General features: G+C 41.0%; 3 protein-coding genes across 3 annotated transcripts in view; all 3 read right to left on the bottom strand.

The window, feature by feature from the left end:
• Positions 84–3,287, bottom strand: LOC105177536 (receptor-like protein kinase FERONIA). Its single transcript, XM_011100727.2, has one exon. It carries the CDS (start codon positions 2,998–3,000, stop codon positions 343–345), a length of 2,658 nt encoding a protein of 885 aa, XP_011099029.1. The 5' UTR covers positions 3,001–3,287; the 3' UTR covers positions 84–342.
• LOC105177639 (receptor-like protein kinase FERONIA) lies at positions 5,214–9,227 on the bottom strand. Its single transcript, XM_011100863.2, has one exon. The coding sequence runs from the start codon at positions 9,047–9,049 to the stop codon at positions 5,456–5,458; it is 3,594 nt and encodes a 1,197-aa protein (XP_011099165.1). The 5' UTR covers positions 9,050–9,227; the 3' UTR covers positions 5,214–5,455.
• The window catches only part of LOC105177638 (putative receptor-like protein kinase At5g39000), a gene marked incomplete in the record, with an annotated part of 6,519 nt that continues 5,296 nt past the window's right edge, over positions 12,987–14,209 (bottom strand). The window contains 4 exon segments of the mRNA XM_011100862.2: positions 12,987–13,308; positions 13,442–13,598; positions 13,684–13,924; positions 14,016–14,201. Coding sequence (XP_011099164.2) covers positions 13,069–13,308; positions 13,442–13,598; positions 13,684–13,924; positions 14,016–14,201 — 824 coding nt within the window.

Below are 14,209 nucleotides of genomic sequence, written 5' to 3'. Positions count from 1 at the left end.
TCTTAATAGTACTAGATTGTCTTTATGTCAGATTTTCCCGAATTCAGGGCTCCATCTCTTTTGGCTGCATTTGGCTGTTGATATCAGTACTAGAAAATACAAAACTTATACACCAGTCATGGATCATTTAATTTCTACAACAAACGACAGCTCAAAAATTGGGTGGATTGACTATGTCTTTCAGCCAGCCACCTTGGACCTTCGTGTCCAATGATGCAAACTTTAGATCCCAAGTCCGCGCCTCGCCAGGAACTAACTTAGAAGAATGTCACTGCCTGACAATTACCCAAGAAAAGAAACACAACCGATAGTAAATAGTGGATATGAAATTCGATCAACATCTCAACGTCCTAAGGGGGTCATGATTTCAGAGAAAATATCCCCAGACTTCAACTTTTCACTGCTGGAGGTGGATAAACCGCTGCTCTTTGATCCAGACAGAGCAGCTTCACTACTCCCCCAAAGCATTTCCTCATCCGTTGTGTCCGGTTCTCCAACTGCGAGCAACGGCAATGATGGACTTGCTGCAAAGAAGCTGTCACCACCTTCCGCCTTGTTGCTACCTCTACAGTCCGCCCCCTCTTGCTGCTGCATTGCGAACTCGAGCATCCAAAGGACATCACTCATTGCTAGCCTATCAATTCCCTTGTCGCTAATGCAGTGGATGGCCGTTTCCACGAATTTCTTCAAACATTCGGGTGCAATTTGATCCTTAAGATTGGAATCAATAATTTGCTCAAACGTCCCTTTCCTATAACAAAATTTAGCCCACTCCGCCAAGTTCACTTGCTCCCTTGGGAGGCTAGGAATTATGGCAGGCCTTGCGCATAAAACTTCCAACAATACTATGGCAAAGGAATAGACATCAGACTTGTCCGTCAACTGTTGCCGCCTGTAGTACTCGGGATCCACGTAGCCAAGGCTGCCTTTCACCACAGTGCTAACGTGGGTCTGCGCCCCACCTGTTGGCCCTACTTTTGACAGGCCGAAATCGGACATTTTGGCCACCCATTTCTCATCTAGTAAGATGTTGGTGGACTTGACATCACGGTGAATGATGGTATGCTTGGCGCCAGTGTGAAGATAGTGCAATCCTTCGGCTGCGTCAATGCAAATCTGCAGTCGTTTCTTCCATGATAGTGGAGAATTCTCTGAATTGTAGAGATGGTCACGTAAAGTGCCATTCGCCATGTAATCATAGACTAAGATCATCTCTCCATTCTCATCGCAATAGCCAATTAAAGACACTAAGTGATGGTGCCTTAGCTTGGACAACATCTCAATTTCTGTCAGGAATTCGCGTGCTCCTTGATTTGACGACGGGTTTAATCTTTTAATTGCCACGGCTGTGGCTCCGTCATCGATGTACCCTTTGTAGACATTGCCAAATCCTCCCCTGCCAATCAGAAAATTCTCATCGAAGTTATCTGTAGCAATTTTGATCTCCTCTAGCAAGAAATGTCTGCATAAGTCGGACGGAAGTGATGAACGCGATCCATTGGTCCTGGTGGTGGACCTTGATGTGGTCCATAAAGGCACCCACGATGTCTTGGTAGCACTCGTTGTTCCAGTGTCCTTCAGCTTTCGTCGCCGCCTGAAAATCAAGAAACTCAAGGCTGCAACTACCGAAAGAACGCCCACGATGCTCCCTGTGACAGCGTAAACAACCGTTGATCCTCCCTTCCTCTTCTTCCCCAGTGGTGGATTCACCACTGCTGCAGGCGAGGAAGAAGTCGTCTTAGGACCAGGGTTGGCAGCTGCAAGACTCCGGCCAGAGTCGCTGAGTTTGAAAATCTCTAAACCATTTAACAGAGCGCTTGAATACATTGGCTGTCCCTCCATGTTAGGGAACAAAGAAAGCCGTAGGGCTTTCTTCCCACGGCGGCCGTCGTCAGGAACCCATGTTATGTAGTCTCTGAAGATGGGAATTCCACGGGCGCCGGACCAGAAAATGACGTCTGCTTGAATTTCCTGCGTCTGGTTATTGACAGCAATTGTGAAAACCCTTCGGTTTTGCTCCGTTATTTCCCGCTGAAACTCGCAGAAATGGAATCTGAGCAGATAGTAAAACCCGGAATCAACGGGAAATGCCCACTCCAGACTTAAGCTTGTGTTCGCCATCGTTCTGGCTGTTTTATACACTATTTCCGGTGCACTGTAAGGCGGAGTCTGGTTAGTGTAGTTGATCTGGAAGTCCTCAAGATGAGGGGTGAAACCAAAATCCGACCCGAATATAAGGTCATCATCTTGGGACCAGGCCCGAAACATGCCGCGGGTAGGCCCGCTGTCGTCTTCAATTGCAACATCGGCACCGCCCACGTTTAGCCGGTAAAGATTCTCCAGAGCGGTATCGTCCTTGAGATAAAACAGCTGGTCCACAAATTTGATGGGCACATCGTTTCCCCGGAAGTAGAGTTTATCTGGAAGTGAAACAATTTCAATCCCATTGACAAAGGCAAAAGAGTTTGGATTCGGGGAGAATGTTACATCCAGCCTCTGTTTTTCTTGAACATTGACGACAAATTCTTTCATAAAGGAAGGGCTTGAAGGTGACGGGGAGTTCAGAAAAGCACTGAAGTTGCTTAACAAAGTGAAGCCATTGGCAGTGACCGAGAAGAAAGATTGAGAAGTGTTGAAGCCGGAGTATGTGTCGGGGTAGAAGTAAAGGCGAAGGAATTTCGGGCCTGTAAGGACGGGGAAAGCGTAGGTGAACGAGGAACGGAAAACACGGGCCGTTTGATAAGGGACGTGGAAAACGGAGGGGGCCATAGAGGAAGCCATGGAGCTCAAAGATATGCTGGCGGCGTTTGGTGGAGCGTATCTTGAACGCTCGTCGCTGTCCCAGCTCCGACTGCTGGTATCGTTCAAGTTTGATGGTGAGCCGCAGTTGAGGAGGATGAGATCGGTGGCCGTGTATGCAGGCGTGGCGGCAGAGGTGGTTGGGATTCTTGGAAAGATGTGGAGGAGAAGGAGAAGGTAAAGAGAGTATGAGAGCAGCATTTTTAATGTGGGAAGAGAAGAGGTTTCAGCTCAGGCTGCTGAACAGAGCTCTCTGCAATCAAACTCTATATGAAGGAAGAGGCCAGATATGAAAAGATTAAAGTTTGAGAAAGAAGACTTGCAAGTCTTTGCAGTAGAAGAAGTCAATGGCATTTATGTCGGGGCCACAATATGTCAACATTTTAGAAAAAATGAATGCCCAATTCTCTTCTCTTTGGATTATTGGTCCAAAGTATTATTATTATCTTTTCTAATTCCAATCAAATTTTAACATCACTATTTCATGACAGGGTTACTTTTTTTTTTAAAAAAAAGAAAAATTAACCATAGTGTTATATTTGTCATAAAAGTACAAAAAAATTGGTATAATTATATCACTTAACATTTATTTTGAGTATAGAGAATTTTTCATTTTTATATTAATAATATAAATAATAATTATACGGTGGCAAGTATGATTAGTTCATATAGACTAAAATTTTTGATGTATTCTATATTACATAAAATTGACAAGCATCCTATTGATGTTCATATTTTTCAATAATTATCTTTAATTTATATATATATATATGTGGGTATGTTATCTTTATATTATTCATTTTAAATAACTCACTATTCATGTAATAAGGACATAAGAAAAATTGAACCAACAGTAAGAAGACTCAACTTTGATTCCTCCATTACACCACTTGACATTTCTCCTTCCGACAATAACAACAGCTGCTGCAAACAAACACAACCTGAAATGTTCAACAGATCCCAAGTAGTTTAAAGTTACACAGAAACGCAAGAAAAGGAAACGAAACTTGCACTTGAAATTACTGAGAAACTTGATCAAGTAATGAAATGGTTTTATGTATATCAAACATATTGCCTTATATTTTGAAGTCGTTTACGCGACTTCCTTAAGTTGCTAGCCGGGATAGTTAGTTAATTAGTTAGAGTACACATGTATATATTTCTTCAGGGTGCAGTCGTCTTCTCATGAACAAGAAATCTGCTGCAGAAACAAAATTTCGCTTCTTGAAATCAAAACAAGAAAACTTCCTGTTCTAAGCTCATGGATTCTCCCATACACTTCGTAGCTTGAATCTTTACAGGTTTACCCGCTAAAAACCTTCTGCTAATCTACGACCCACTCACCAGAAATTATGTTTCATCGTCGCCAATTCTCCACCCATGGCCGCTGGTGCTGTTGAAGCAATTGGCAGTCTCGTTCAGGCATGAGAGTAAGAGACAAACACACATGTAAATGCAAGTATTCCTCAAGATTGTCGCCATATTTCTCTATCACACTACTCTCTGATCTCTGCGTGTTGGTTCACCAATTAGTGAAAACGATGAACTCATAGACTTGAATTAGTATGTATATTGCTACCTCTTTTTAATTGTTTTCTGCTTTGTATTTTAGCAAATGGCGGGATATGGATCTTGCTCAATTATTTTATCTTCACATAAAGACGAATGAGTTAGTAGTCTTCCGTTCCATGTTACTATACTGATAAATGATTGTCATTGTTGCCCCACTTGATTAATGAATTTTGGTTTTGGTGAAAATGTTGTAGGCATTTGATGTCGTATGGGTCCCTATGGAGTTGAAGAGATTGGTCCCAAGAACAGTAAAGAAGTAGACATTGGGTCGATAAGAGGCCGCCTGAAGCTTGATGAGGCCCGCTCAAGTACTCAAGCTGTCTTTACTCTTTAGGAACAACCCAATGGATCATACTCAAAATCTGAATTTGAATTTGGGTGTGACTGTGAGTGTGATGGGCGTGTGTTTTACAAAAAAAAAAAAGGACATCCTTGTAGTAACAAGGTCGACTTATGTAATACTTGCTCTCTGATCCGGAGCAGGCAGTCTTGGTCAGGCATGAGAGTAAGAGCCAAACACACATGTAAATGTAAGTATTCTTCAAGATTGTTGCCATATTTCTCAATCACTGCATTCTCTCTGAGTGTTTGTTTCATTAGTCCATGCATGCTAGCTCCCATGTTGTGTGATGTAGTATTGAAAAGCAAAATGCATTTAATTATGTAATATTGAAACAGAAGAAAGAGATTAACTTTCTACTCGAATGTAAAAGAAAGCAGTATTTGAAATCAAATCCAATGGAGGAGAAATGCTGGTCTTATGTTATTTTGCAGCAGGATAACTATGTAAATTATGAATATTTGGTAATTTTGATGTTCAATGTATAGTGTGTAATAATATCTGAGGTTTAAGGAGGTCCACGCATTTGTATATAGACCTTTTCTGTATTAATCCAGATAATTTGAAGTTTCAGAAGGCAATTCTGCTAATTACAACTTAATGTTTCCCTGTACTAGTGCATGAACTTGTGTGCTACTTCAGAATGCGAAAAAATTTGGTACGAGGCTATCTCAAGGACCAACAGCGATGCAATCTAGATATTACATGACTCTTCCTGTCTGGCCAAATATCTACTATCTGTATTCAGCTCCTCATGAGTTGAGGACCTTTATTACCTTCTGCGGCTTCCTGCTGCTTTAATGCAACCTCAAGTCTTGTCACTATATCAACTATTGACGGCCGGTCGGTCCCATGATCAAGCAAACACCTTCCTGCAGTCTCTACGAATGTTTTAAGACTATCTGGTGATATTCTTCCGACGAGAAATGGGTCGATACAACCAGCAAGGTTACCTCTCATGCATGACTTAATCCAATAGGCTAGGCTCACTTGATCCTCTTCAGACCACCGATCTGATTCTTTTTCAGCAAATAGCACTTCGAACAAAACAAGGCCAAAAGAGTAGACATAGGACTTCTCTGTTAATTGTTCTCCACGTATGTAGTCTGAGTCCAAATATCCCCAGTTTCCCCTGACAATTGTCGGCAGTCGACTGTTTCCTTTCTTTTTGGATAAACCCCATTCTGAAACCTTGGGAATCCAGTTCTCGTCTAACCAAATGTTGGTTGACTTTAATTCACGGTGAAGCATTGTCTGTTTGACAATGGAATGAATGTGGCTTAGCCCCTGAGCAGCACCGATGCAGATTTGAAGTCTCCGCTTCCATGGAAGGGGATCCCCATAAGGTTCGTGAAGATGATCATGGAGCGTCCCATTTGTCATGTAATCATATACAAGAATCATATCTGATTCAGTCTCAGAATACCCAATTAGAGAGGCCACATGATTTTGAGCAGATGAAGATTTCATTTGAATCTCTTTCTTTGATTGCAACTCATGAGCCATGCAGAGTCTGGCCTCTGTAGTTCTTGACCATCGGATTGCTACAACTTTTTGACCACCATCTATATATCCTTTGTAGACGGTGTCCGATCCTCCAAATCCAATGATGAGACTGTTATGGAAGTTGTTTGTGGCTTTCTGTATCTCCTCGAGAGAGAACTGATGGATAATTACTTGTGGGGGCAGTGGTGAAGCTTTCGACTTTGATGGTGCTCTTGGTAAAATCCCAAATGCATCCCACCACCATCTTGTTGATGGATTTCTGTTGGAACTGTTGTCCTTTGCCTTTGTTTTTGCATTCTTCTGATCACTGCCTCTGTTTCTCGTGCCTGAGCTGGGATTATCTCCACTCATCATTCTATCTGATTCTCCTTCTGGAGGAGTTATACTCATGTCATCAATAGAAATAACCCCATCGCTTTGATCACTGTGAGTTCGTCCAGCATTCTCCTCTTCCTCAACCTGTTTGTCTGGATCCGAGGTCTGCTGTAGTGCCAATGCTAACTCAAGGCCCATCACTACATCAGCCATTGCAGGTCTTCCCTGTGGTTGAGTGTGCAAGCATCTACCTGCAATTCCTACAAACACTTTTAAACAAGCTGATGAGATCTGTCCCATCAGGTTCTGGTCAATAAGTCGGTCCACTTTTCCCTCTCTAATGCAATACCGTGCATATCCAGCTAGGCTGTGTTGCTCCTCCTCAAGTCTTATGTCCACTGCTGGTCTTCCTGAGAGCACTTCGAACAGAACCACCCCGAAAGAATACACATCGGATTTTCTCGTCAATTTACGCGTCAAAAAGTATTCTGGATCTAAGTATCCAAATGTGCCTCTGACATTGGTACTAATATGTGTGAATGAATCATTTGCTGGTCCCATTTTGGATAATCCAAAATCTGAAATCTTGGCAACCCAATTCTCATCCAGCAAAATGTTTGAGCTTTTCACATCTCTATGAATGGCCCTGTGCCGTGAGTGAAGGTAGTACAAGCCACGTGCGGCACCAATTGAGACCTTGAGCCGCAGTTCCCAAGGGAGAGGAGGATTGGACTTCCCATGTCTGTTTGTTTTGTAAAGATGATCGGCAAGTGTTCCTCGGGGCATGTACTGGTAAACTAACAGCCTCTCTTGACCGTCATTGCAGTATCCAATCAGAGAGACGAGATGCTGGTGCCTGAGCTTGGATAGCATCTTGATCTCTGTCCAAAACTCAGTCTCCCCTTGTCTGGACTCTGATTTCAATCGCTTGATTGCAACAAATGTAGCTCCCCTGTCAATGCTCCCTTTATAGACTCTGCCATATCCTCCGCTGCCAATATGAAACCGAGGGTCGAAATTGTTGGTTGATGTTCGGATTTCATCAATTGAAAACTGACGGCATCGATGCTCCGATGATGATGATCTTATATTGGTCAATCCAGAATTTGAGTCTGAAACTCTTCTAAGGTAATAAACAGCAATATTCAACAAGGTTAGTGTACCTATCAGCACAGTGGCAATCAAATCGGTGGTGTAAACAGACGATGGTTTCTTTTGCCGTGGTGTTGATGTTGGACTCCGCAACTCTGGGACTGACCAGCTACCTGCTAGATTGTTGTCTGGGTTGCTCAACTTGAACACTTCTAAACCATTCAGGGAGCCATGGAAGTGTTTATCTCTTGACTCAAAGTTCAGCTGGAACGTTATGGTAAGGTGGCGCTTCCCCACCATTTTATCTCCCTCCATCATCACAATATAGTCCCTGTAAACTGCAACTCCATTTGTTCCGCCCCATTGAATAACATCAGCATTATCTTCAGCAATCTGATTGTTTATGACAACAGAGAACTCTTTTTTGCCTGCCTCTGCTATCTTTGGTTGAAACTTGTAACAATGGAGCCTAATCAGGTACCTAAAACCCAAGTCCACTGGTATTTTCCATGTGAGATTATTTGCACTCAGTTTAGTGTCTGCATAAATAGTCCTTGCTGTTTGATAAACTTTGTTTGGAGCAATGCATGTTGATGTGCCTGTATATGCCATTGTAACTACATTATTGGCTGGATCATCACCAGTTTCCAACAAGTAGTCAGAGTCTTGGTCCCATCTGCGGAACATGCTTGAATCTTCAGCAGGTAAAATGGAGGTTCCACCAACATTTAGCCGTTGAACGAGCTCGAGAGCTGTGCTGTTATCTATGTAGAATCTGTACTTCTGGCCGACAACAGGGGCACCTAGTTCCCCTTCTGGAGTGAAGTAAAGACTGGTCGGCATGTAGACCACCTCAATACCATTGACAAAGGCATAGAAGTTGTCTGATCTCCTTTTTCTCGGAGCCGGTGAGAATGTTATTGTCAATGATCCACCATTATCTATATTAACACAGTACTCCCTGATCATCTGCTTTGAACCCAAAACATCAGCTGCGGTGAAGTTGCTGAGGAGTGTGTAAGGCCCAGCTTTGACAGTGAACAAAGCTTTAGAACTTTTGAACCCCTTGTATGAACCTTGATAGAAGTGCAGACGGACGAATTTCTGTCCCGGCTCAACAGGGAAAACATAACTAAACTCACGGTGAGATACTCGAGCAGTCTTATACGGTACAGAATCCAGTTGGTGGATGGCTCTTGACTTGGAAGGTTTTCCATTAATTTGCGGTGAAAATGAAGATTCGTAACCGGAATCTCCAATCCAAACTCGTCCATCCGGTGCAGTCAACTTGCCGGAAGAACCACAAGAAATGGCAATACTGGCAGGCGAGGAATAATTAGCAGAATTGTTGCTGGCAAGAGTGATCAGAATTTGCCAGAACAAGCAGAGAGTTATGAGAATATCTGATAATCTTGAAACATACATGTTTTTGTTTTGATGTAATTGGGACAGGAAACAATACAAGCTAGCTATGCACAAGATTTCACTGATTTAGGAAAGAAAAATGAGTTGTACTCTGGAGTCAACTCAAGCCGAAAAGTCTTTGCATTTTATATATGTAGAAGATAATCTACATTGGGTTGCGCCAGTTCAGCCCACCAACCGTGTATACGAGAGGAACAACAGAAGCTTATACGTGCAACATTAATATCTTGCTGACAGCTTTGTTTGAAAAAGTAGTCTACTGGCAATTATTGTTCTAAAAGATACATTTCAACGTGGCTTCTTTGCTCGCTTTCAATTATTTCATTTATTTGTTATTATTCGCCAATGCTTTTGATCCAGGTGTTGGTGGAAGAAGAAGAAAGGAATTTCTCATAGTTGAAAAATTAGACGTGTGTGGGGTAGGAAAAGAATTGGATTTGGAACTCGGAAGCTTCCTCCATCAATTCCTTATAACCTCTCTGGACCAAATGCATTTCTGCTCAAACCAATGAACTTTCTTCTGAATTGTTGTGGAAAATAAGCTGTAATCCACTGAGAATTTTCCTTCAGTTTTCACCTGTTTCGGCCTGAAATTGACCTGGTTATGCATGGGTGATCAATTTTATTTGATCGGCAAAATCTTGTTCATCCTTGTCTCCTGCCCACAGAGACCCGTACACACGGCGCTGACACCATCCAGTTCAACTTGCCCCGGGTCGATCAGAATTCTAAACCGTATTGACCCATGGATACCCGTTTACATACAATAGCTGATTGCATCCGGCCCAATTATGGCGGGTGGGAATGGTTGGATGGATGGGTTTGGTTGTCATTTGGCACCGCTAAGGGTTTTTGTATAATTATCATTATATTCAACATCATGTTCACAGTACCTGCAATCTATGCATTGAAGCGAATGTAGCATTTCAAGACAAAGTGGCTTGATTTATTTTCCCGAATTTTAGATATCGTGCATAACGTGGTGATGCTTTGTGATTCTTTTGCTAACGCAGTCAATCTGTTTTATAAAATGAAGCATCCGTAGTGTGCCAACACGGGAACGAACAAGTACAGTACTAATTATGTATATGATGTGGGACATTGCCAACAACTACTTCCAACGAGTATATTCAAAACAAATTTCTTGATCGGAAACTAAATTTATTTGATACAATGTGGCAAACATTTCCAGCATGAATAGAACGGCCCAGTCCAGCATATGGCTACCTTTTGCATTGTGTTGTCATATTCAAAAGTTGCTGCACTTTGGCTACCTGAATCAGGGATGCCATTGTGTTCATTGATTTCAAATGTTCGGGAAGCAATAAATGATGATTCTAGGTATTCATTCTCCAAATTCGAAGCACCGCTACATTCCATATTGCCCCGATAAGAAGCTGCTTCTGCTACTTATAATGAGAACCCTTTATCGAGTAATGAGAACCCTTTATGAGAACCCTTCTGCTACTTTCTTGTAATGAGAACCCTTTATCGAGTAACAGCATAATCACGGAACGCATTGTTGGTCGATGATAAGGTTGCTGTTTTGTGCATAAAAGGCCGACATGGATGCATCTTAGTGCTTCCTCAGCTGGAAATGCTCTGCCAACAGATTCATCTATCAGGTCTAGAGCTCTCCCTACACTCCATAGCTCCCATGCCTGTGCATTGGCTGAATCAGAATGCATGCATGTATAGTTATAGAATTCGCACACTGGAAAATGATGCACATTTACATATTCACATATACTGGTTACTTTTTCCATAAGTTGGCTCTTTTCTTTAATCACATCTTAATAAATTATGTCATCATGGTTCAGAACGAATTAGGAGGAAATGAAGGAAACTAAGAATAGGTGGAACTTCTGAATATATAAATTTGAACATGGTATTATCTTCATGAAAAGTATAAAGGCTACAATAGATATTATGATGGTCTTTCTGAATTATTTCTAGACTCTTTACCTGTTTACCACCCCTACTGTTATTGCATGCGATTCGTGCCTGAAGTTCATAAAAGAAGGTTCTGAATATTTACAAATGCAATGAGGTTTAAGCCATATCTTGGATATCTCATATTTTTCTTGCCACTCAAACGCTCCAGGAGTGCAACGCAGAAGCTGTACACATCTAGCTTTTCTGAAACTCTCCCTTCAAGAGCGTACTCTGGAGGGATATAACCTCTGTACACAAATGTTATGAGAAAAACCATCCTTATTCTTTAACTAGGCAAATACGAATGAGAGGGAATAGGATATTGATCCTGATACTTACAAGGTCCCAGCCACTCAGGTTTCCGCGTCAAATTGGTCATCTCCAAGAGTCTTAGCAATGCCAAAGCCTGAAATTCTAGGGTTCATCTCAGTGTCTAGTAAAACGTTGTTGGGCTTGAGATCTCTGTGAATTATTCTCAACCGTGAACCTTCATGAAGATAAAGAACTCCTCTAGCAACACTCAATATGATTTAGAAGCGTAGCGACCACTGAAGCTGATGACGTTGTACTCCATCTATGTGCAAAGACATTCATCACATTCAATAGACATGAGTTGTTCGATCTCATACTTATTGCCTATTTAATATTTAATGGTAGAAACAGACTCTGAAGGCACCAACCAAAGATGAAAGTGTCTAAACTTCCATTTTCCATGAACTCATACAAAAGCATCCCTCCTTCTCCATGAATGCAGTATCCAACTAGTTTAACAATGTTACGATGATGACGGAAAAAAATATTGTGAATATTGATAAAGTCACCTTATAAACAGAACCAAATCCACCTTGTCCAATCTTATTTGAAGATGAGAATTGGTTGGTGGCAGCTGCAATCCTTTCCAAATCAAACTTGGGCAATTTTATTTCTGCTGCAGTCAATGAAGCACTGGAATTGCTGATTAGAGTGAAAACTCCAGCTTCCACAGTGAATAAGTCCTTGAACTGTGTGACACCTTTATATGGAGCCGGATAAAAGTGCAGGCGGAGAATTTTCTGAACTGGGCTCAATTGGAAAGTGTAGGAGAAAAGAAAGAGAGAGATTCTTGCCGTCTTGTGGGGAGCTGATCTGCAGAGATCAACTTATGGATGACAGTAGTGAGGTGGTCGATGAGCCCTCTATTTGTAGCAAGGAAGAGAACTTCGGGTTTACATCTCCAATCCATTCCCTCCCTGCCATTGCTTGCTGGGGATGTGCCAATCGAGCCACAATTAATGGTAACATCACCTGTGAAGTGAGTTGGATTACTACCGACGAATGTGAATGTGTTGAGGAAGCAGAGAAATAGAAAGGGCATTGAAACTGCGCAAGGATGCATTCTTTGGTTTGTGTTGTGGTGGAATTAAGAGGAAAAGATAATATGTATGATCATGAATTTCAACGTTCATCTGAGAATTAAACGCCTAAGAAAGCAGCAAGAGTTGACCATAGTGCATTTGTGAATATTTTCATCTCTACTATGGCTGAATGATGTTTTGGTAAGTTTTTACTACTTCTGTTTGACTTGCATGGGATGAAAATCTAAAAAGAATGACCAATATTCCATGTACAATTATTTCTCTTCATACATATCTCATATCTTTGGCTTCTTTATTTTATTCTTTTTTTAAATAATAATAATATTTTGAAGAGTCAAAGGAGAAGCCGAATTATATAAAAAAGGGTAAATTATATTTTACTATTCGAACTATGATCGTTTTTATATTTTAATATTTAAATGTAATATTTTTCACATATGCACAACGTGTGATGTTTTTCTAATAAAAAAAATCAATAAAAAACAGTCATATATGGTAAAGTACAAATTTTACAAAGTTGAAATGGTAAGTTAACACGAAAAAAATTGATGGGAAAATGTGAAAATAGACATAATTCGAATGACGAAATATAATTTACTTAAAAATAAATGAGATTTGCTTTAATAAAAAATGTACTTAGACATTACTAATAAAAAAAATTCTCATTTCATTATATAAAAAACACTATTAACATAAAAAATTTCAACTAATTCAAATATATCTGATCACTTAGGATGTTTCATCATCAAAATGGACACTTAGAGACCATGTGTTTTGTGGGTCAGGTATTAGCTCTTCTCCTTGCAACATTTTAAGCACAGAATACATTTCTGGTCTGCGATTTGGATCTTCTTCGGTGCATAAGAGAGCAAGCCGAATGCATCTGATGGCTTCTTCCACTGGAAATGCACCTCCAAGTAATCCATCCACCAGCTCTACTGCTTTCCCTTGATTCCAGAGCTCCCATGCCTGAATTGTGTTGCCAATTATATTATATGAATCTTTCACTAAAATCCCTATACATTTTCTAAGCAAATAATACTTGTGAACATGCATATATGTACAAGGAGTAGCAGTTGACAACTTAGTTCACCATACTTACATATTCAAGAACAACGTACATGCGTTCCTCATCGTTAGGTGCACCAAAAGCAGAAGCTCTGCCGCTGACAATCTGCAGAACTGTCACTCCAAAACTATACACATCTGATTTAAAAGAAAGTATCCCATGCAGAGCATATTCAGGAGGCAAATAAGCGCTGCACACACAAATAACATTGCTGATCCAAAAATAACTGAGGAATCAGAAAGGGATGCGAGACTGTTGTGGATCTTACAACTTACATAGTCCCACAAATTCGTGAGGCTTCGGTTTGAGTTTGATGTTCTCCCAAAGTCAAAGCATAGTCAAAGTCTGAAATTTTCGGACTCATCTGCGCATCCAATAAAATGTTGCCGGTTTTGATACTTCTCTGAATTATTCTCAATCCTGAATCTTGGTGAAGGTAAAGAAGCCCTCGAGCAATCCCAATTATGATGTTGAAGCGTACTGGCCATTGAAGGAGGCGACCTTGTTGTGCGTCACCTGTGAGTGAAAGTTAGTTCATTCGATTGTTAATCCATAGTACTGATGGAGAGGGAGATGAGATGAAGCAAAAGATTCTTAAGACACCTACCTAGATATTTAGATACACTTGTGTATTCCATGAATTCATATACTAGCAAATATTCTTGGTCCCTATGAATGCAATAGCCAAGTAGATTAATGATGTTTCGGTGCCGAAGCTTGGGTAGCCAAAGTATCTCATTTTTAAACTCCTCAAAGCCTTGCGTTGAAGCTGGATTATACCTTTTAACTGCAACTGCATGT

The sequence above is a fragment of the Sesamum indicum genome, linkage group LG15, assembly GCF_000512975.1.
Source record: "Sesamum indicum cultivar Zhongzhi No. 13 linkage group LG15, S_indicum_v1.0, whole genome shotgun sequence".
NCBI lineage: Eukaryota > Viridiplantae > Streptophyta > Magnoliopsida > Lamiales > Pedaliaceae > Sesamum > Sesamum indicum.
This window is presented reverse-complemented; position numbering and strand designations above follow the sequence as displayed.